The 24382-nt window shown below is 49.1% G+C and overlaps 1 protein-coding gene across 1 annotated transcript in view; it reads right to left on the bottom strand.

The window, feature by feature from the left end:
* Positions 1–24382, bottom strand: part of LOC141110235 (chloride channel protein ClC-Kb-like) — a 44317-nt gene that overhangs the window by 12836 nt on the left and 7099 nt on the right. Inside the window, exons 4-16 of the mRNA XM_073601496.1 lie at positions 22906–23034; positions 22095–22234; positions 17020–17097; positions 15065–15143; positions 14697–14822; positions 12178–12262; positions 10799–10900; positions 9631–9715; positions 9294–9467; positions 7353–7422; positions 7096–7206; positions 5588–5801; positions 4376–4509 (exon numbers count right to left, since the gene is read on the bottom strand). Coding sequence (XP_073457597.1) covers positions 4376–4509; positions 5588–5801; positions 7096–7206; positions 7353–7422; positions 9294–9467; positions 9631–9715; positions 10799–10900; positions 12178–12262; positions 14697–14822; positions 15065–15143; positions 17020–17097; positions 22095–22234; positions 22906–23034 — 1527 coding nt within the window. The remainder of the gene's footprint in view (positions 1–4375; positions 4510–5587; positions 5802–7095; positions 7207–7352; positions 7423–9293; positions 9468–9630; positions 9716–10798; positions 10901–12177; positions 12263–14696; positions 14823–15064; positions 15144–17019; positions 17098–22094; positions 22235–22905; positions 23035–24382) is intronic.

Genomic DNA, 24382 nt, shown 5'->3' with positions numbered 1-24382 from the left:
GGATGTTTTCAGTCAAAAAGGGGCCGAGACCCTTCCTCCCCACCGGCCATATGACTGTCCGATTGAGCTTCTCCCAGGGGCAGAGATTCCTTTTGGGAGAATATTTCCTTTATCAGAGTTAGAACTAGGAGTATTAAAGACTTACATTGACGATAATCTTAAGAAAGGCTTCATCCAACCTTCCACATCTCCGGCAGGAGCAGGAATCTTTTTTGTGGAAAAGAAAGACCATTCTTTGCGCCCTTGTGTAGATTATCGGGCACTCAATAAAATTACAATCAAGAACCGCTATCCCTTACCATTAGTGCCAGAACTTTTTCAGAGGCTGGGGTCTGCAGTAGTGTTTTCAAAATTAGATCTTCGTGGTGCCTACAACCTTGTCCGCATTCGCAAGGGAGACGAATGGAAGACTGCTTTCCGTACCCGGTTTGGGCACTTCGAATATTTAGTTATGCCTTTCGGACTCTGTAATGCTCCTGCCACATTTCAGCATTTTGTAAATGACATTTTCAGAGACTACCTTGACCTGTTTGTTGTTATTTATCTAGATGACATTCTAATCTTCTCTTCTTCCCTAGTTGAACACCGTGAACATGTCAGAAACGTTTTGACCCGACTTCGCCTGCACGGCCTTTACGCCAAGCCTGAGAAATGTGTCTTCGAGCAGGAGAGTATTCAGTTCCTTGGTCTTATTATCTCTGTGGAAGGCATCAAAATGGACCCTCAGAAGGTCTCCGCCATTCTGGACTGGCCCGCTCCCACTGACAGGAAAGGGATTCAACGTTTCGTGGGATTTGCGAATTTTTATAGAAAATTCATCAAGGGATTCTCCACCATCATTGCTCCCATTACAAGATTGACCCAACAGGGCCTCAAGTTCCACTGGTCTACGGAAGCTCAGATGGCCTTTACTACGCTGAAGGGTCTGTTTGTCTCAGCTTCAGTTTTAAAACATCCTGATTCCACGTTACCCTACATCCTGGAGGTGGACGCTTCGGAGATAGCGGTCGGTGCAGTACTCTCCCAAAGACAGGGGCCTAGGGCTCTTCTGCACCCAGTCGCTTTTTTTTCCCGTAAATTATCAGAAGCAGAAAGGAACTATGACGTGGGTGATCAAGAATTGTTAGCGATCAAAGCTGCGTTGGAGGAATGGCGATACCTGTTAGAGGGAGCAGCCCACCCGATTCTTGTTTATACAGATCACAAGAATCTAGAATATTTAAAGACTGCCAAGAGGTGGAAACCACGACAGGCCAGATGGGCACTGTTTTTTACTAGATTTTCTTTCCATATTACCTACCGCCCCGGGTCAAAAAATATCAAGCCTGACGCTCTGTCACGGATGTACAGCGATTCGGAAGCACCTTCCCCACCAGATACCATCTTGTCCGCAGGGAACTTTCTGTTACTTCAAGGGGATCTACTGTCACAGATTAAGCAAGCCTCCAGGAGCGTTTCCGCTCCACCTGATACAACTCTACAGGCCAGAGATGATCTTCTGTGGTTTAAGGATAGGATCTTCGTACCTCAGGAGGTGCGAACGGCAGCTCTTAGTTCTTGCCATGACCATATGTTAGCTGGCCACTTTGGAGTACATAAAACATCTGAACTTCTTCAGCGCACGTTCTGGTGGCCATCATTAAGAAAGGACTGCAAGGACTACGTGGAAGCATGTGTCACCTGTATCCAAAATAAAGGTAGCAAGTCTAAGGCCTGGGGCCTGTTAAAACCACTATCTGTCCCGGAGAAACCATGGAGGATGATCTCCATGGATTTTATTGTCGAGTTGCCACCTTCTGAAAGTTACACTACGATCTTCGTAATTGTGGATAGATTATCCAAGATGGCACATTTCTTACCAATGAAAGGTACTCCTACTGCTGTTGAAACTGCCAGGACATTTATTAAGGAGGTGGTGAGGCTTCATGGCATCCCTGCCAATATTACTTCCGATCGGGGGGTGCAATTCACCTCGAGGTTTTGGAGAGCTCTCTGTGAATCCCTGAAAATTGATCTTGCCTTCTCTTCTGCCTATCACCCCCAAACAAATGGCCAGACGGAGAGAACGAATCAGACGTTGGAGCAGTATCTGCGCTGCTTTTCCTCGTTCTCCCAGGATGATTGGGCTCCGCTTCTTCCCCTTGCCGAATTTGCATACAATAACTCTGTTCATTCCGCTACAAAACAAACACCATTTTTTGCAAATTATGGGTTCCATCCTCTGTTCTTGTCCACTAACATTCCGGAGTGTCCAGTACCAGCTGTTCAAGAAAACCTAAACTTCTTTGAATCGAATAATAAGCTTCTGCAAGAGACTATGGCAAGGACCCAGAACTACAACAAAGAGGTGTTTGATAAGAAGAGAAGGGGGGAGCTTGATCTTAAACCTGGAGAGTTGGTTTGGCTATCTACTTTGAATCTAAGATTGGCCTGTCCTTCCAAAAAATTGGGTCCCAAGTTCGTGGGTCCTTTTCCAGTGACAAGAAAAATTAATAATGTGGCCTACGAACTAAAGCTACCAGAATCATTCCGGATTCATCCGGTCTTTCATGTTGCCCTACTTAAACCCGCAGTTCCTGATCCTTTTGTCAACCGGAGGGTCAATCCCCCTGAACCCGTGATCATTGACGGAGAAACTGAATATGAGGTCGAGTCCATTCTGGATTGTAGGAAGAGACGTAACCAAGTCCAGTTCCTGGTAAAGTGGAAGGGGTATGGGCCTGAGGAAAACTCCTGGGAGCCGGAGTCCAACATCCATGCTAGGAGATTGATACTTGCCTTTAAAAGATCTCATCCAAGTAAGATGGCACAGTTGGGCATCCGGAGGCTGCCCCTTGGGAGGGGGCAATGTCATGAAAGACGTCCTGTTAGTTCAGCCGTCGGCGGAAGATCGGTTAACAGAACTATTGTCAGTAGAACCAGAGGACGCGTTCGGAGACGCGTTGACACGAACGGACGCATGCGGGTGCGCGCTAATACGAGCGGGTGTACGCGGGTACACGATGAGACGAACGGGCACGTACGATCGGTACTCGGGCGTGCACGTGTGCACGCGGCGGCGCGCAGACGTGCGGTGTGACAGCCTTTGGCGCCATTAGGCCTATTTAAAGGTGCCTGTCAGCATGCTTCCTTGCTGTCCGGTCTACAGCGTTCCCTGTGACCCTAAGCTTCCAGTATACCTGTTTACCTGATTCCTGTTACCCGGCTCGTTCCTGACTTCTCCTGTTTGCTGCCAGTCTCTGACCTCGGCCTGTCTGACGATTCTCCTGCCTCATCCTTCAGTTATTACCTGCCTGTCTGTTGCCGACCCGGTCCGTGCCCTGACTACTCTCCTGGTTCCGTTTTGTACCTGCTCTGCTTACCTGTGTTTTGACCCGGCCTGTCTGACTTCGTTAAGTGCTTCCAGTGGTACTACAGAACACCTCCCTGCTGTTTGCTGGTTCGTGGGTGTCTACTAGCTTCAGTGCTTCTCTATCCAGTCAACAGTTCCAGTGTTCCTGCCAAGAATTCCGGTTCATCTACCAGTTGTTCCAGTGCTTCAGTTGTACTACAGAACACCTCCCAGTTGCCTGTTGTTCCTGAGTTCCTGTCGGTGGATCCAGTGTTCCTGATAGTTCTTCTGCTGCTGCACCAGAGGTCCGGATCAACCCTACACCTGCCACTTACCAAGCACTTGTGGCCCCCTGCGCTCTTGAGTCCCTGTCTTCTCTATCAGGGGCTCTCGAACCAGAGGCACACGAGAGGCTACTCCTTGCATTCTGGGCTCCACCACCAGGTACGTGACAACTACCTTACCTATTGTGCCACCCACATGGCACCCCAAGGTCAGGAATAAGGGGGGAGGGGCACATATTTCATGCTGTTCAAGAGTCCACCATCCATCCTGCAGTTGTCCTTCACCCCCCAGTATATTCGTATACCAACATGGAGCTTATACACCCCTGAGAAATGTACGATATCTGAACCCCCAAATCCCTCACTTATTGTGCCACCCCAATGCCAGGAATAAGGGGAGGAGGTGGAGGGACCACATATTCCATGTTGTCCACCATCCACCTTACTTTGGTCCTCCACCCCCCACCCCCCCCCCAGTATATCTGTATACCAACATGGAGCTTATAGCCCCCCCCAAACAAATGTATGCTATCTAAATCTCCAAATCCCTTACTTATTGTGCCACCCACATGGCACCCCAATGTCAGGAATAAGGGAGAGGGGGGAATCACGTGCTGTTCAAGAGTCCACTATCCACCCTACATTGGTCCATCACCCCCCCCCCCCCCCAGAATATATGGAGCTTATACACCCCTCACAAATGTATGATATCTGAACCCCCAAATCTCTCACTTACTGTGCCACCCAACTGTACACTTACCTGCGTTGTCTACCACTGGATACTCCAAGTATTCAGATGATGTTACGACCCGGAGAACATCTTCAAAGTTCGCGTCCTTCGCCAAGACCTCAAGATCTGTCTTCATGAACTCCTGGGTGTTCACCTTGTAGGAGCTGGAGGGGCGTCATAAACATCGGAGTAAGGGAGGGGAGACAACGGTTACCTGGATGTAAGGTTCAATCAAAGCACCCCAACCACAAGTTATGAACCCCCCAAATCAATTTACCAGAAGTGAGATAATTCTCCCTCTGTTATAGAAATGTGTACATTGAATGGAAGAGTTCTAGCACATGCAGGGATGTTTAAAGGGGTCACTCCACCCAAAGGTGACTTTTCATGGTTTTCCGGCTGCTGGAGAGTGAGAACACATAATGGCTTCTTCTCGTTGGGTCTGCACACTTCATTATCATAGATGCCAACTGTCACCCATTGTGGCCTTATGTCCCACCAATGCTCTGTCCTGGGCCATTTCCCGAGATCACAGCATCAATCCTTTCTGGGGTTACTGCATATGTGGAGTAACTAGAAAGGGCATTAATTGCAGGGATCAGAGCTATAAGTAAGCATATTTAGAGGTGGGGGGGCTAGGGGCAACCCATAAAGTGGACATGAAGGGTGGTCTCTGCCTAGTAAAAGGCGGGGTCTGAGCGGTATAAACCTTTAAAGTGGACATGATGGGTGGTCTCCACCTAGTAAAAGGCGGGGTCTGAGTGGTATAAACCTGTAATGTGGACACGATGGGTGGTCTCCGCCTAGTAAAAGGCGGGGTCTGAGCGGAATAAACCTGTTAATTGAACATGAAGGGTGGTCTCCACCTAGTAAAAGGCAGGGTCTGAGCGGTATAAACCTGTAACGTGGACATAATCGGTGGTCCCCATCCAGTAAAAGGTGGAGTCTGAGTGGTTTCAACCTGTAAACTGGGCATTATCTGGCCACGCTCACTCCAAAGGTGGGTAGAAAAAATGCTGACTGTGGGCGGGGCCATAATGTTGGTAAGGATGCATTATGAGGACTCCCACCATCCCTACTGAGATATTTATATCATGGAGATTGTAATATGAGAAATGGAAACACATGGAACCCCAAAGTGGGCGGGAACAGAGTCAGATCTATGGCAGACGCCAGGAGTGACTCCACCCATACTGAATAAACCTAATCGTCCTTGGTATGCCGTAGATGGCGTTTGCTCACTTTATCTGGCGGCTGCGGATTCGAGGGAGGTACGGAAGTTTCTTTACAATGATGGTTCCATCGTAGAAGGACGGCTGGAATTTCTGGGCGATGGCATTGGCCACCAGAACCGAGAGAATCACCGGGAGGATGTGCGCTATCTGACCGGTGGCTTCGAACGCAAGCAACGCCGTAGAGAGGCTGTGCGTCACTGCTCCGGAGTAAGCCGCCGCTCCTGAAAGTACAGACCAGCAAAAAGTCAGAGGACAGCACTTACTTAAAGGAGAACTCTGGCTAAACATAATCCTTTCTATTGTTTAAATACAGAGTTGGGCAGAAATTTTAACCAACATTACTACCCACTGTGCTGAGAGTCCTACAAGCATTACTACCCACTGTGCCGAGGGTCCCATAAACATCACTACCCACTGTGCCAAAGGTGTCACAAACACTACTATCTACTGTGCCAAGGGTCCTACAAGCATTACTATTCACTGTGCCAAGAGTCCTACGAGCATTACTATCCACTGTGCCGAGGGTTCTATAAACATTACTACCCACTGTGCCGATGGTACTATAAACATTACTACCCACTGTGCCGATGGTCCTATAGACATTACTACCCATGTGCCAAAGGTGTCATAAACACTACTATCTACTGTGCCAAGGGTCCTACAAGCATTACTATTCACTGTGCCGAGGGTTCTATAAACATTACTACCTACTGTGCCAAGGATCCAAAAAAAATTACTAACCAGTGATTCAAAAGTCCCGTAAACATTATAACCCACTGTGCCAACAGGTCCTACAAGCATTATTATCCACTGTGCCAACAGGTCCTACAAGCATTATTATCCACTGTGCCAATGTGACCCATAAACACTACTACCCACTGTGCCGAGGGCCCTACAAGCATTACTATCCACCTTGCCGATGGTCCTATAAACATTACTACCCACTGTGCCAAGGGTGCCATATACATTACTAGCCATTTGTACCAAGGGTCCCATAAACATTACTAACCGCTGTGCCAAGGGTCCCATATACATTACTACCTACTGTACCCAGAGTGCCATATACATTACTACCCATTGTACCAGGGGTCACCTAAACATTACTACCTACCATGCCAAGGGTGATATAACCAATACTGACCACTGTGCTGAAGCTCCTATAACAATTCCTACCCACTGTGCTAAGGGTCCCAAAACCACTGTGCCAAGTGTCCCATAGGCAATACTACCCACTGTGCCAAGGGTCTTGTGCAGAACTGTTGCACTTCACCTTCTCTAAGGTGACATTATAATAATAGGTGTTGTTAGCTTGCTGTTTATGCAGACATAGGTGCAGCAACCATTCTCATGTATTATGCTGTAATTATTAGTTCTGCCATTAGGTGGCAGTGTTTAATGCTTGTATAATGAATTGCTCCCTCTAGTGGAACTACATGGTAATGATGTCATATTTGTCAGCCATGTGTCCACCACCAGACTGTGATTTCTGCAGTAACTTCCTGTCGATCATCTCACCTGCCAGTGCGTATCCCCCGGGGATGATGGGATTGGTCACTCCGTCTGTCGTGATGCCTCCTGGGAATATGTAGGCTACGATTTCTCCCACGAAGCGCCCGATAGCAGCCCCTGCGGACGATAAGATACGAGTGTCGGTATCTGATCGAACGAAAGCAATCTGCCTCCTGTTTTGTCACGGAGCAGCACAGAAACCCTCCACAGATGAATACATGAATTACATTAATATTATCAGAGGGTTCAGATAGACGGCTCACCATATATGAAGACCGGCATGAAGTACCCGGCGGGCATGGGCAGCGTGGTCGCCAATGTAAACATCCAAAACTGGAAGAGAGAATAGAAAAAAATGAGGATGGTCCAGGATTGTGATGTAATATGATGATGTCATATGATGATGTCACTATATATATAACCAGAGGCCACTTTGTCCTCCTTGTAGGTGAGACCTGAAGAGTCTGACTCCTCATTGGATGGATTTCTGGGATCTTGTTAGAGTTCAGTTATCGCACCATTCATGGGGACTATTCATAATGCAGTGAGGGTGACATTCACCGAACATTCTCCGCAGGTGAATCCTCCAGGTCCAGGTGTGATTCCCCACTGGAGAATGTTTGGTGAAAGTCACATTCACAGCTTTATATTATAATATTCCCATTATTATTACTTTATGAAAGCTGACAGTGTGACATTGTATCCAGAAATGTATCTTCATCTAAGTTCAAGTGTATCATTTTTATTTCAAAATAAAAACAATGCAGGAACTTGATGGAAATTGAACCAACCTGTATCAGATCACTCCACTTCACACCCAGTCCTTCCACCCAAATCCACTGCAGAATGTGGACTGCCCCCCTGAAGGTGGAACCCACATCTGAATGTGGACCGTACCCCTGAAGGTGGAACCCATTTCTGAATGTGGACCGTACCCCTGAAGGTGGAACCCATTGATGAATGAGGACCGTGCCTCTAAAGGTGGAACCCATTGATGAATGTGGACTGTGCCTCTAAAGGTGGAACCTATTTCTGAATGTAGACCATACCCCTGAAGGTGGAACCCATTGCTAAATGTGGAATGCGCCCCTGAAGGTGGAACCCATTTCTGAACGTGGACTGCACTCCTGAAGGTGGAACCCATTTCTGAATGTGGACTGAGCTCCTAAAGGTGGAACTCATTTCTGAACATTGACTGCACCCGTAAAGGTGGAACCCATTTCTGAATGTGGACTGCATCCCTGAAGGTGTAACCCATTGCTGAATGTGGACTGCGCCCCTGAAGGTGGAACCTATTTCTGAATGTGGACTGCGCCCCTGAAGGTGGAACCGATTTCTGAATGTGGACTGTGCCCCTGAAGTTGGAACCGATTTCTGAATGTGGACTGCGCCCCGGAAGGTGGAACCGATTTCTGAACGTGGACTGCAATCCTGAAGGTGGAACCCATTTCTGAACGTTGACTGCACCCCTGAAGGTGGAACCCATTTCTGAACGTGGACTGCACTCCTGAAGGTGAAACCCATTTCTGAATGTGGACTGCACCCCTGAAGGTGGAACCCATTTCTGAACGTGGACTGCAATCCTGAAGGTGGAACCCATTTCTGAACGTGGACTGCACTCCTGAAGGTGGAACCCATTTCTGAACGTGGACTGCACTCCTGAAGGTGGAACCCATTTCTGAACGTGGACTGCACCCCTGAAGGTGGAACCCATTTCTGAATGTGGACTGCACCCCTGAAGGTGGAACCCATTTCTGAACGTGGACTGCACTCCTGAAGGTGGAACCCATTTCTGAAATTGGACTGCACCCCTGAAGGTGGAACCCATTTCTGAACTTGGACTGCACCCCTGAAGGTGGAACCCATTTCTGAATGTGGACTGCACTCCTGAAGGTGGAACCCATTTCTGAACTTGGACTGCACCCCTGAAGGTGGAACCCATTTCTGAATGTGGACTTCACTCCTGAAGGTGGAACCCATTTCTGAACGTGGACTGCAATCCTGAAGGAGGAACCCATTTCTGAATGTGGACTGCGCCCCTGAAGGTGGAAGTGTTCCGGGAAAATACAACATTCAGACACGCAGTCACCGTGTGGGCTCTGCTTGTAATGCGAAGTTCAAGAATTAATTTATAGGCGGAGAGCTGCGTCTAAATTTATTGTGTTGGATACTGCGGAAGATTCCCCTTTTTTTGTGTCCTTTACCTTCATGATGATGAAGAACGCCAGCGTACCGAAGATGGTGAATTGGGGGTTCGCCCACTCCAGCCAGAGGTTGTTGGGGTCCACCCCCACGGGGTGCTCCACCGAGGCATTCTGGGAAAGTGTCCACCACGTGCGGTTGTCAAAGAGCGAGACGAGGAGTTCCTTCATGGTCAGCTGGAGGACAAGAAGAAGCTCAACATATCAACAAGAATGTCCTATTCACACCCACCTCAGCTTCATAATGGAGTCAGATGAGGAGAACGTTGGTGGACAATCCATCCATTGTATATCCTTTGTCTATGGAAGAGTCTACAGAACAACTCGACCCTGAACTCACCCGGGAGGCCAGGAACCGTCCAAAGAACTCCGGGAATGTGATGGTGGACACCAGTAAGGCCACCAAGGCGGAGTATATGGGTTTCCTGAGGAGAGAAGCTCAGATGTATCATTTGACCTCCAGGAAAATGGTTCAATAAACAGAATTTACATCTGGGAAAAAATGTACCTGCCAAAGGATCTGTATCCTTTTCCATTCAGAGCTGAGATTTACACTGCTCTGCCTGACACTGTATCCAGCCCGTGACCTGACTTTTCTCTACTGCAGTCCTGTAATACAGCTAGGTCACCTCTCCGCCCCCCAGTTTATGATTGGCCAGTGAAGGAACAACAGCAGACCAGTGAACCCTCTGCCAGCATGATCCTTAGCATACAGCACACCTGATTGTCTCCCAGTCTTTCCCTTTCCTCTCCCAGTCTGAGTGCTGCTGTCGAATTCAGTCATTAAAAGGGTTGGTTCACCTTTCCCAAAAAACTGCCTCTGCAGGTAGGGGGCGCCTGTAGATTAAACAAACTGTGCAGCTTTGAACACAGTTGAATAAACTCCTCACTATAGGTGTATTGCATTTACATACCTCATGAAGCCTGACTGAAAACCTCCCAGAGATGGCAACATCCTATCTTGCCTTGTTGCTAGGATGTTGCTAAGACACTCCCAGCTGTTCACCATCACAGGAGCGAGCTTTCAAACGCTGAGCTCAGAGCACTGCAACTAGGGAGGGAAAGTGCATGTGAGGGGAGAAAGAGCGCCCTCCTCTGATGGTGGGGGGGGGGGGGGGTGAGCAGCAACAGCTGAAAGTGTCTTAGCAACATCATAGCAACAAGGCAGGATGGGATGATGGCATCTCTGGGAGTTTTCCAGTCAGGCTTCAGGCGTTAGCCTACAGCTATAGCAAAGAGGTTATTCAAGTTTGGTCAAACCAACAGGAGCTGTTGTCACCTAGGACTCCCCAAATGCTGGTGAACTACAAGTAGAAGCATGCCCTGCCAGTCAGATGTATGAGGCTCTAGGAAAGCAAAGGATCTGCACAGACAAATGACTGGAAAGTGATAATACATGGCCAGACGTGTCCTGCCCCCTGAAGCTGTGCTGCCCTAGGCTTTTGCCTGTCTTGCCTTCCCACAGGGCGGGGCTGATCTCAGGATTGGGAGATAAAACCGGCACTCACTCCGACGCCAGCAGCCAGGAGGTGCAACGATTCCGCCTGACGTAACCAAGGAGCCAGCGCTGGCAGAAGAGGTAGGCGCAGCTCACCGTCCCGCAGATCACCCTGTACATGAAAAGAGATGGTTTCAGGAAGCTATGTACAACACCCTGCCCGCCCCTCCCACCAGCCATGATCTGCCTGCATTGCATAGAGAAGCACAAAGACTCATCGATGATGTCACTGGGTCTAAAATAAGGAATGTAATGAAAGTGGAAAGGTTTTATTTCAAATATCATAATCATGTTGATGGGGGGGGGGGGGAACCAGGGAAAGTAACATATAAGCAGATTAAACTTCACTGTTAGTATCTCTGACACAATGCTGGTATAATCCCCAACCTAAAATAATAATATTAACCCTGTCCCAGAAAGTCTCACCCAATGTGTTTCGTCAGCAACGTCTGACGTCATCAGGGGAACATTCCTGACGCAATGCGTTGGGCAGGACTTTCCAGGACACGTCATTTCCTGTTGGTGGAATGCAAACCGCCATTTTTTGTACCTATCTACAGTACATGCCTGTTTTACTTCTTAATAAGTGTCATTTTAATTGTTTCTTAATAAAAATTGAGCACCATGAGAGATTCCTTTATATATATATATATATACACAGGATCCCTTAAAGGCACAGGAGCACTTTACATGAGATGATTCTATCTAGCCGGCCAGAGGCTTAGGACTCCATTGGTGGACCGAGTATATTTTGTATAACTGGAGACATACTTACTTCAAGTGGGTTTGACCTTCTTTGTGAAAAGAGGTGACATATTTCTGGGGAGTGTGGAAGCTGTTTTGATTTGGAACACGCACTTTATTGGAACTTTTATTTACCGAACACCCAATAAAGTTATATATTTTGAATGAGCGCGGTGGAGTCTTTATAATTTAAAGTAATATAATCCCCAACCTACAGATCCACCCACCTCCTGCCGCCATTACAAGACCTATTGGTGGCGTCACCCTACCCAATGGATTGGCCTCGTTTTTGAAGGTTCCAATACTGAAATCAGTTGTGATGGTTTAGACTGGAATTATCAGGCAATACTGACAGTTCTTATTTCAGATCATTTGACCCATAATAAGATCTACACATACTGATTACTTATTGGACCTTGCGGGTCATAGCGGTGTTCTGTGACATCACAGGCCTCCCCAATCTCTGCAATGTCCCAAACAATCGTCATGGATCTTCAGCCTTTCCTGGTAAATAATCCAACCTTCCCGGAAGTCTGACCGAATCCACGGATTCATAGAATATGGGATTGTGTCAGCGGGACTCCGGCGCTGGGATCACACAGATAGACTTTCCTGTATTCACGGAGACGTGCCGACCGCACTCACCCCAAAATCCCATAGAAGAACATCTCTGGGAGGTCAAAGGGAAACGTGATCTTGAAGCTGGTCTTGAAGATGGCCACAATTGTCTCTGCAGAGAACACGAGGGGTTAATCTTATATTTCTGATCATTTCCAATACTCTGATTAGTTTGTTTCCTCTCCGTGTATACTGATACCAGCAACACCTGATCCCTACTCTCCACTCCGACAACCAACCCCTGGTCCCTACTCTCCACTCCGACAACCAACCCCTGGTCCCTACTCTCCACTCCGACAACCAACCCCTGGTCACTACGCTCTACTCCGACTACCAACCCCTGATCCCTACACTCTACTCCGACTACCCACCCCTGATCCCTACACTCTACTCCGACTACCAACCACTGATCTCTACATTCTACTCCGACTACCAACCCCTGATCCCTACACTCTACTCCGACTACCAACCCCTCACCCCTACACTCTACTTCGACTACCAACCCCTGATCCCTACACTCTATTCCGAGTACCAACCCCTGGTCCCTACTCTCTACTCCGACTACCAACCCCTGATCCCTACACTCTACTCAGACTACCAACCACTGATCTCTACACTCTACTCTGACTACCAACCCCTGGTCCCTACACTCTACTCCGACTACCAACCCCTGATCCCTATACTCTACTCCGACTACCAACCCATGTCTTGTACCCTCTACACCGACTACCAACCCATGTCTTGTACTCTCTACTCAGACTACCAACCCATGTCCTGTACCCTCTACTCCGACTACCAACCCATGTCCTGTACCCTCTACTCCGACTACCAACCCATGTCCTGTACCCTCTACACCGACTACCAACCCATGTCCTGTACCCTCTACTCCGACTACCAACCCATGTCCTGTATCCTCTGCTCTGACTACCAACTCATGTCCTGTACCCTCTACACCGACTACCAACCCATGTCCTGTACCCTCTACTCCGACTACCAACCCATGTCCTGTACCCTCTACTCCGACTACCAACCCATGTCCTGTACCCTCTACTCCGACTACCAACCCATGTCCTGTACCCTCTACTCCGACTACCAACCCATGTCCTGTACCCTCTACTCCGACTACCAACCCATGTCCTGTATCCTCTGCTCTGACTACCAACTCATGTCCTGTACCCTCTACACCGACTACCAACCCATGTCCTGTACCCTCTACTCCGACTACCAACCCATGTCCTGTATCCTCTGCTCTGACTACCAACCCATGTCCTGTACCCTCTACACCGACTACCAACCCATGTCCTGTACCCTCTACTCCGACTACCAACCCATGTCCTGTACCCTCTACTCCGACTACCAACCCATGTCCTGTACCCTCTACACCGACTACCAACCCATGTCTTGTACTCTCTACTCAGACTACCAACCCATGTCCTGTACCCTCTACTATGACTACCAACCCATGTCCTGTACCCTCTACTCCGACTACCAACCCATGTCCTGTACCCTCTACTCCGACTACCAACCCATGTCCTGTACCCTCTACACCGACTACCAACCCATGTCCTGTACCCTCTACTCCGACTACCAACCCATGTCCTGTATCCTCTGCTCTGACTACCAACTCATGTCCTGTACCCTCTACTCCGACTACCAACCCATGTCCTGTACCCTCTACACCGACTACCAACCCATGTCCTGTACACTCTACACCGACTACCAACCCATGTCCTGTACACTCTACTCCGACTACCAACCCATGTCCTGTACACTCTACACCGACTACCAACCCATGTCCTGTACACTCTACTCCGACTACCAACCCATGTCCTGTACCCTCTACACTGACTACCAACCCATGTCCTGTACACTCTACACTGACTACCAATCCATGTCCTGTACCCTCTACTCCGACTACCAACCCATGTCCTGTACATTCTACACTGACTACCAACCCATGTCCTGTACATTCTACACCGACTACCAACCCATGTCCTGTACCCTCTATTCCGACTACCAACCCATGTCCTGTACCCTCTACCCTGACTACCAACCCAAGTCCTGTACCCTCTACTCCGACTACCAACCCATGTCCTGTACCCTCTACTCCGACTACCAACCCATGTCCTGTACCCTCTACTCTGACTACCAACCCATGTCCTGTACCCTCTACTCCGACTACCAACCCATGTCCTGTACCCTCTACTCCGACTACCAACCCATGTCCTGTACCCTCTACACCGACTACCAACCCATGTCCTGTACCCTCTACTCCGACTACCAACCCATGTCTTGTACCCTCTACACCGACTACCAACCCATGTCCTGTACCCTCTACTCCGACTACCAACCCATGTCTTGTACCCTCTACACCGACTACCAACCCATGTCCTGTACCCTCTACTCCGACTACCAACCCATGTCCTGTACCCTCTACACCGACTACCAACCCTTGTCCTGTACCCTCTACTCCGACTACCAACCCATGTCCTGTACCCTCTACACCGACTACCAACCCTTGTCCTGTACATTCTACCCCAAGTTACCCTGTTCACTGTTGAAGACAGCCAAAAGCCGGAACATAAAAGCCCCACAGGTCGCAGCGAAGAACCCACGCCAATAATTTCTAACAGCAAAATGCGATGACATCACTTCCACGCTGAACAGCACGCCTGCAACGAGAGCCATATTGAGGAGAGCAATGCAACAGGTAGCACATTGTGCCTTCTTCTGGATGAACCAAACAGGGTATGCAGGAAAGAGGATGTTCTTCATTGTTCAATTATCGACTGAAACTCATTTTTACCCAAATCCATATACAACAATAAAATATCATTTGTATTTATTTGATAAGTGGAACATTTCTTCTAACTTAAAATAATTCAAGAGAACATTTAAAAGATATTCTTCCTACCGCTTATCGGAGCTCCAAATACCGTAGAGACGCCCACCGCCGCAGCTGCCACCAGCATCTCATGCTCCTTACTTTTATTCTGCAATGAGAAGATGTATGTACCGCTCCACCGCATCAGACAAATGCGTTTATTTATTGCATGCACAGCGATTACACGCTTCATTATTTCTATGGATACATTCATTACTGTTTTATGTCATTTTTATGTGTTTATTATATGTAGCACCCTGGTGTTTAGGCAGAGTTCCTAACCAATTTAGTTTGCCAGGTAGTAATTGTCCTGGCTAATTGTTAGGAGATCCGCTGATTTCCCCCTATTTCTGGAATTGCTGCACTTTTCTCTTCTGTCACTAGGTGGCATCGTATCTAGTGACATTAGATAGACAAGGGCAAATCAAGGACAGATTATGGATGGGTGGGGTGTCCCAGCCAATGGGCAGGGGTTTCTTTAAGCCCCTTGGCCTGCTGGGAGAGCCTATATATTTGGGTGGAGTCAGGTGACCGGGGTTCTGTGCCACCTGGATGGCTGTCTGGGTGGACGTGTGTCGTATTGCCCTGGGCTGCTAGGCCGGAAGCCTGAGGCCTACCCCGGGGACATCTGGCTGTTAGGCTGTCTGAGGGCCTATCCAGGAGCCGGAGAAGCAGCGTAGGGTTGGGACTGCAGGGTTGGAATCCAACTGAGTTGAGAAGGTTCCGCTGGACGGGGAACCTGTTGAGGTCGGAGGTAGAAGGTGTCACCACTAAGGGACCATCCACCTTATTACCTGAGACCACTGTGAGTAAGCTGAGGACAATACTAGAGCAGTCTTCTCGCCAGCCGGGGACGGTGAAGAAGTGGGAAAATTTCAGCAAGTGCCAAGCCAGAGACCCGGCAGGATATCGGGGGTGACGCTGGTGGAGTATACAGCGGGACAGCTGTGGAAGAGCTCAGGAGATCCGGTGACGACTGAGATATGGAAGTCTAGTGAAAGACTGGGAGCTCAATGAGTGAAGAGCTATAGTCAGATACTGTGAGATAAATAAAGGGCTGTTCTGTGTTACCAAGAGTTACGTACAACTGTTGCAAGATCAGTTGCCATAGGAGACAGTGGTCCTACCTATACAGAAGTGTTATCCGGCTGGAGGCCTTCCACTGTATAGCTGTCTGCCTATAGAAGTCTCGGAGTCTGCCAATTATCATTGCATCTACTCAAGGGTGTCCTGGCCCTAACCCTCTCCCCCACAGTTCTGTTAAGAGACAATAAATCTCTTGTTCGCACCCAAAAGTGTCTGGCGCCCATCATTATTTCCTGCATCACACACCCAACCATGCCTGGTAACCCGTTCTACAAGGAAGGATGTCAGCTCTGCCTAACTTTGGAGGTCACCATTAGGCCTCTGGGGGGCCCTCCCTGGTCAGTCTGTCCCCCAGTACAACCCCCCCCCCCCCCCCAGGTCAGTCTGTCCTCTAATATGATCCCTCCCTGGTCAGTCTGTGCCCCAGTACAACCCCCCCAGGTCAGTCTGTTCCCCAGTACAACCCCCCCAGGTCAGTCTGTCCCCCAGTACAACACCCCCCCCCCCCCCCCAGGTCAGTCTGTCCTCTAATATGATCCCTCCCTGGTCAGTCTGTGCCCCAGTACATCCCCCCAGGTCAGTCTGTATTCTAGTATGATCCCTCCCTGGTGAGTCTGTCCCCCAGTATAATCTCCCTACGTCAGTCTGTACCCCAGTTAAAGCGCCCCCCCTACTAATATAAATAAAGGTACTAGAAGCCAACGGGGAGGGGCGATAGGTGGACTGGTGCTGCGGGGCTTCCAGTGATGTGTCCGGGTTTCAGGTGGACTGAAACCCGGACACAGAATTTAAATCCCGGACAGGTGGCAACCCTACATGGTGCTGTCAGTACTCTATATGTTTGTTACAAGAAAACAAAAAATGAATCTAATGACAGACAGGTGATCAGATGTCCATACCTCATAATCTCCACTGACCGAGGACCTCATTCTACCCAAGTACGCTGCAATCATGCTGGACAGGTGGACAAAGGGACCCTGTGAAGTGGAGACATGGGTTCTTATATAGCTCTGACATATACCGCAGTGCTGTACAGAGATCACTGAGCCAGTCACATCAGTCTCTGTACCAGAGGAGCTTACACTCTAATGTCCCCTCCCCCCACAGTCACATCAGTCTCTATACAGAGGAGCTTACACTCTAATGTCCCCTCCCCCCACAGTCACATCAGTCTCTGTACAGAGGAGCTTACACTCTAATGTCCCCTCCCCCCACAGTCACATCAGTCTCTGTACAGAGGAGCTTACACTCTAATGTCCCCTCCCCCCACAGTCACATCAGTCTCTGTACAGAGGAGCTTACACTCTAATGTCCCCTCCCCCCACAGTCACATCATTCTCTATACAGAGGAGCTTACACTCTAATGTCCCCTCCCCCCACAGTCACATCAGTCTCTATACAGAGGAGCTTACACTCTAATGTCCCCTCCCCCACAGTCACATCAGTCTCTGTACAGAGGAGCTTACACTCTAATGTCCCCTCCCCCACAGTCACATCAGTCTCTGTACAGAGGAGCTTACACTCTAATGTCCCCTCCCCCCCACACATCAGTCTCTATACAGAGGAGCTTACACTCTAATGTCCCCTCCCCCCCACAGTCACATCAGTCTCTGTACAGAGGAGCTTACACTCTAATGTCCCCTCCCCCCACAGTCACATCAGTCTCTGTACAGAGGAGCTTACACTCTAATGTCCCCTCCCCCCACAGTCACATCAGTCTCTGTACAGAGGAGCTTACACTCTAATGTCCCCTCCCCCCACAGTCACATCAGTCTCTGTACAGAGGAGCTTACACTCTAATGTCCCCTCCCCCCACAGTCACATCAGTCTCTATACAGAGGAGCTTACACTCTAATGTCCCCTCCCCCCCACAGTCACATCAGTCTCTGTACAGAGGAGCTTACACTCTAATGTCCCCTCCCCCCACAGTCACATCATTCTCTATACAGAGGAGCTTACACTCTAATGTCCCCTCCCCCCCACAGTCACATCAGTCTCTGTACAGAGGAGCTTACACTCTAATGTCCCCTCCCCCCACAGTCACATCATTCTCTATACAGAGAAGCTTACACTCTAATGTCCCCTCCCCCACAGTCACATTAGTCTCTGTACAGAGGAGCTTACACTCTAATGTCCCCTCCCCCACAGTCACATCAGTCTCTGTACAGAGGAGCTTACACTCTAATGTCCCCTCCCCCACAGTCACATCAGTCTCTATACAGAGGAGCTTACACTCTAATGTCCCCTCCCCCACAGTCACATCAGTCTCTATACAGAGGAGCTTACACTCTAATGTCCCCTCCCCCCACAGTCTCTATACAGAGGAGCTTACACTCTAATGTCCCCTCCCCCACAGTCACATCAGTCTCTGTACAGAGGAGCTTACACTCTAATGTCCCCTCCCCCACAGTCACATCAGTCTCTATACAGAGGAGCTTACACTCTAATGTCCCCTCCCCCCACAGTCACATCAGTCTCTATACAGAGGAGCTTACACTCTAATGTCCCCTCCCCCACAGTCACATCAGTCTCTGTACAGAGGAGCTTACACTCTAATGTCCCCTCCCCCACAGTCACATCAGTCTCTGTACAGAGGAGCTTACACTCTAATGTCCCCTCCCCCCCACAGTCACATCAGTCTCTGTACAGAGGAGCTTACACTCTAATGTCCCCTCCCCCACAGTCACATCAGTCTCTGTACAGAGGAGCTTACACTCTAATGTCCCCTCCCCCCACAGTCACATCAGTCTCTGTACAGAGAAGCTTACACTCTAATGTCCCCTCCCCCCCACAGTCACATCAGTCTCTATACAGAGGAGCTTACACTCTAATGTCCCCTCCCCCCCACAGTCACATCAGTCTCTATACAGAGGAGCTTACACTCTAATGTCCCCTCCCCCCCACAGTCACATCAGTCTCTGTACAGAGGAGCTTACACTCTAATGTCCCCTCCCCCACAGTCACATCAGTCTCTGTACAGAGGAGCTTACACTCTAATGTCACCTCCCCCACAGTCACATCAGTCTCTATACAGAGGAGCTTACACTCTAATGTCCCCTCCCCCACAGTCACATCAGTCTCTATACAGAGGAGCTTACACTCTAATGTCCCCTCCCCCCACAGTCACATCAGTCTCTGTACAGAGGAGCTTACACTCTAATGTCCCCTCCCCCCACAGTCACATCAGTCTCTATACAGAGGAGCTTACACTCTAATGTCCCCTCCCCCACAGTCACATCAGTCTCTATACAGAGGAGCTTACACTCTAATGTCCCCTCCCCCCACAGTCACATCAGTCTCTGTACAGAGGAGCTTACACTCTAATGTCCCCTCCCCCACAGTCACATCAGTCTCTATACAGAGGAGCTTACACTCTAATGTCCCCTCCCCCCCACAGTCACATCAGTCTCTGTACAGAGGAGCTTACACTCTAATGTCCCCCCCCCCACAGTCACATCAGTCTCTATACAGAGGAGCTTACACTCTAATGTCCCCTCCCCCCACAGTCACATCAGTCTCTGTACAGAGGAGCTTACACTCTAATGTCCCCTCCCCCCACAGTCACATCAGTCTCTGTACAGAGGAGCTTACACTCTAATGTCCCCTCCCCCACAGTCACATCAGTCTCTATACAGAGGAGCTTACACTCTAATGTCCCCTCCCCCCCACAGTCACATCAGTCTCTATACAGAGGAGCTTACACTCTAATGTCCCCTCCCCCACAGTCACATCAGTCTCTGTACAGAGGAGCTTACACTCTAATGTCCCCTCCCCCACAGTCACATCAGTCTCTGTACAGAGGAGCTTACACTCTAATGTCCCCTCCCCCACAGTCACATCAGTCTCTGTACAGAGGAGCTTACACTCTAATGTCCCCTCCCCCCACAGTCACATCAGTCTCTGTACAGAGGAGCTTACACTCTAATGTCCCCTCCCCCCACAGTCACATCAGTCTCTATACAGAGGAGCTTACACTCTAATGTCCCCTCCCCCCACAGTCACATCAGTCTCTGTACAGAGGAGCTTACACTCTAATGTCCCCTCCCCCCACAGTCACATCAGTCTCTATACAGAGGAGCTTACACTCTAATGTCCCCTCCCCCCACAGTCACATCAGTCTCTATACAGAGGAGCTTACACTCTAATGTCCCCTCCCCCCCACAGTCACATCAGTCTCTGTACAGAGGAGCTTACACTCTAATGTCCCCTCCCCCCACAGTCACATCATTCTCTATACAGAGGAGCTTACACTCTAATGTCCCCTCCCCCCCACAGTCACATCAGTCTCTGTACAGAGGAGCTTACACTCTAATGTCCCCTCCCCCCACAGTCACATCATTCTCTATACAGAGAAGCTTACACTCTAATGTCCCCTCCCCCACAGTCACATTAGTCTCTATACAGAGGAGCTTACACTCTAATGTCCCCTCCCCCACAGTCATATCAGTCTCTATACAGAGGAGCTTACACTCTAATGTCCCCTCCCCCACAGTCACATCAGTCTCTGTACAGAGGAGCTTACACTCTAATGTCCCCTCCCCCACAGTCACATCAGTCTCTGTACAGAGGAGCTTACACTCTAATGTTCCCTCCCCCACAGTCACATCAGTCTCTGTACAGAGGAGCTTACACTCTAATGTCCCCTCCCCCCACAGTCACATCAGTCTCTGTACAGAGGAGCTTACACTCTAATGTCCCCTCCCCCACAGTCACATCAGTCTCTGTACAGAGGAGCTTACACTCTAATGTCCCCTCCCCCCACAGTCACATCAGTCTCTGTACAGAGGAGCTTACACTCTAATGTCCCCTCCCCCCACAGTCACATCAGTCTCTGTACAGAGAAGCTTACACTCTAATGTCCCCTCCCCCCCACAGTCACATCAGTCTCTGTACAGAGGAGCTTACACTCTAATGTCCCCTCCCCCACAGTCACATCAGTCTCTGTACAGAGGAGCTTACACTCTAATGTCCCCTCCCCCCACAGTCACATCAGTCTCTGTACAGAGGAGCTTACACTCTAATGTCCCCTCCCCCCACAGTCACATCAGTCTCTATACAGAGGAGCTTACACTCTAATGTCCCCTCCCCCACAGTCACATCAGTCTCTGTACAGAGGAGCTTACACTCTAATGTCCCCTCCCCCCACAGTCACATCAGTCTCTGTACAGAGGAGCTTACACTCTAATGTCCCCTCCCCCACAGTCACATCAGTCTCTGTACAGAGGAGCTTACACTCTAATGTCCCCTCCCCCCACAGTCACATCAGTCTCTATACAGAGGAGCTTACACTCTAATGTCCCCTCCCCCCACAGTCACATCAGTCTCTGTACAGAGGAGCTTACACTCTAATGTCCCCTCCCCCACAGTCACATCAGTCTCTGTACAGAGGAGCTTACACTCTAATGTCCCCTCCCCCCACAGTCACATCAGTCTCTATACAGAGGAGCTTACACTCTAATGTCCCCTCCCCCCCACAGTCACATCAGTCTCTGTACAGAGGAGCTTACACTCTAATGTCCCCTCCCCCACAGTCACATCAGTCTCTGTACAGAGGAGCTTACACTCTAATGTCCCCTCCCCCCCACAGTCACATCAGTCTCTATACAGAGGAGCTTACACTCTAATGTCCCCTCCCCCACAGTCACATCAGTCTCTGTACAGAGGAGCTTACACTCTAATGTCCCCTCCCCCACAGTCACATCAGTCTCTATACAGAGGAGCTTACACTCTAATGTCCCCTCCCCCCACAATCACACACTATTTTTATTATAAATTTATATAGCTCTGACATATACCACAGAGCTGTACAGAGATCACTGAGCCAGAGGAAAACCAGACAAAACACACACAGTGTACACACTCCATGCAGATAGAGTCCGGGTAGAAGTGTGTCCAGGGTTCCGGTGCTGTAATATTTTTATTAGTATTATTAGAACTCTCATTCTCCTGGGTTGATGATGATCGATTTACTCACCACTTTGCCCAGGAACATGGTGCTGCCCGCGGACAGGGTGCAGGTCAGACCCACCACCTTGGCTCCAAAGTTCTTTATGGTCAGATACTCCTCCAGGATGACCCCGGTGAGGATAGTCTTCAGTTCTGGGATTCCAGAGCCTGCGCATACAGAAAGGTGTTGGGTGTGCTGATGTCATATATGTGGAAGCGGCACCCGGCCTATCATATCCCAAGTTCATAAATCTTCCCCAACATTTAACCTGGAAATCTGTGACTCCATCATTCCCACCTACCAGCACATCCCCCATTCAATGATTTTCTCCTGTATCAGCTGTTGTACCCCCTGACAGACCCCATTATACCTCATAAGGAACTTCTCACCCCCACGGTGACCCTCTTGTACCCACAGAGAAGATTTTGCCCCTGATGTGACCTCTTTCTACCCCAGAAAGGACATCTTACCGCCTGAGTGACCCCTTAATACACCAGAGACAATATCTCACTGCAAGAGTGACCCCAATATACACAAGAAAGAACATCTTACCCCCAGAGTGACCCCCTCATACCCCAGATAAGACATCTTACCTCTGAGTGACCCCTTATTACCCCATATAGAATATCTCACTCCCAAGGTGACTTCTTTATACAAAAGAGAACCTTACCCCCAGAGTGATGACCTCCTTATACCCCAGACAGATCATCCTACCACTGGAGTAACCCCCTTACACCCTTAGAAAATAAATATTACTCCTGAAGTGACCCCTATTTACCCCAGAGAGGGCATCTTCCCCCTGAAGTGACCCACTTACACCCCAAAATGGACATCTTACCCCCGGAGTGAGGTGTTATGCTCTGAGCAAATCCAGTGGAGAAAGACACCAAGGCAACGGGGTAGACAACCCAGGAGAGGTAGCGGAGCAGCGTGTGTCCCCCCAATTCTTGATGCAGCCAGCGGTGAGCTAATGAAGAATCAGAGGTAGGAGGTTCAGAACACAGCCCTGAAATCATACACTTCAAATTTAGGATGGGGGAGGAGGGATTGGTAACTGTAGGGTGGTTCAATACTTACACATTATCTTCTCTTACTCAACATAATATATAGACCTATTAACTAAACCCACCACCTAGAACACCCCAGAACCACCATATACAGCACCTGATACCCACCATATGGACCCAAGATGTACCATATAGAGGAACAAACACTCAATTCTGAGCACTCCAGACCCACCAGACATGGGCCCAAGACACACCATATAGGGGACCACAAACCCACCATATAGAAGACCCCTAGATGTACCATATTAAGGGCCAAAAACTCAGTTCTGAGGACTCTAGACCCACCATATACAGGACCCAAGACACACCATATAGAGCACAACAAACCCACCATATACAGGACCAAAGACACACCATATAGAGCACCCCAAACCCACCATATACAGGAACCAAGACACCCCATATAGAGCAACCCAGGCCCACCATATATAGAACTCAAGACACACCATATAGGGGACCCCAAAGCCACCATATAGAAGACCCCTAGATGTACCATATAGAGTACCAAAAATTCTAACCCTAGATCCACCATATACAGAACCCAAGACACACTCTATAGAGCACCCCAAACCCACCTTATAGATGACTCCAGATCCGCCATATACTGGACCCAATACCCACCATATAGGGGACCCGAAAGCCACCATATAGAAGACCCCTAGATGTATCATATAGAGGACCAAAAACTTAGTTCTAAAGGACCCTAGATCCACCATATACAGAACCTAAGACACACCATATAGAGGACTCCAGGCCCACCTAATACAGAACTCAAGACACATCATAAAGAGCAACCCAGACCAGCCATATAATGGACACAAGACACACCATATACAGTAGATGACTCCAGATCCACCATTTAGAAGACCCAAGATACATTATGTAGATGATTCCAGACCTTAGAACCTAAGACACACCATACAAAGCATCCCAGGCCCGCCATATACAGGACTCAGGACCCACCATATAGGAGACCCAAGATGTGCCATATAGAGGACCAAACATTCAGTTCTAAAGGACCCTTAGATCCCATATACACAGTACCCAAGACACACCATATAGAGCACTCCAGACCCACTATAAAGAGGACCCAAAACATACCATATAGAGGACCCAAGATGCACCATATAGCTGACCCAAGACCCACCATATAAGAGACCCAACACAATATCTAGTGGAGGACCCAAGACACAATATCTAGAGGAGGACCCAAGACACAGCATATAGAGGACCCAAGACACTCCATGT

The sequence above is a fragment of the Aquarana catesbeiana genome, linkage group LG10 (assembly GCF_042186555.1).
Source record: "Aquarana catesbeiana isolate 2022-GZ linkage group LG10, ASM4218655v1, whole genome shotgun sequence".
Taxonomy (NCBI): domain Eukaryota; kingdom Metazoa; phylum Chordata; class Amphibia; order Anura; family Ranidae; genus Aquarana; species Aquarana catesbeiana.
This window is presented reverse-complemented; position numbering and strand designations above follow the sequence as displayed.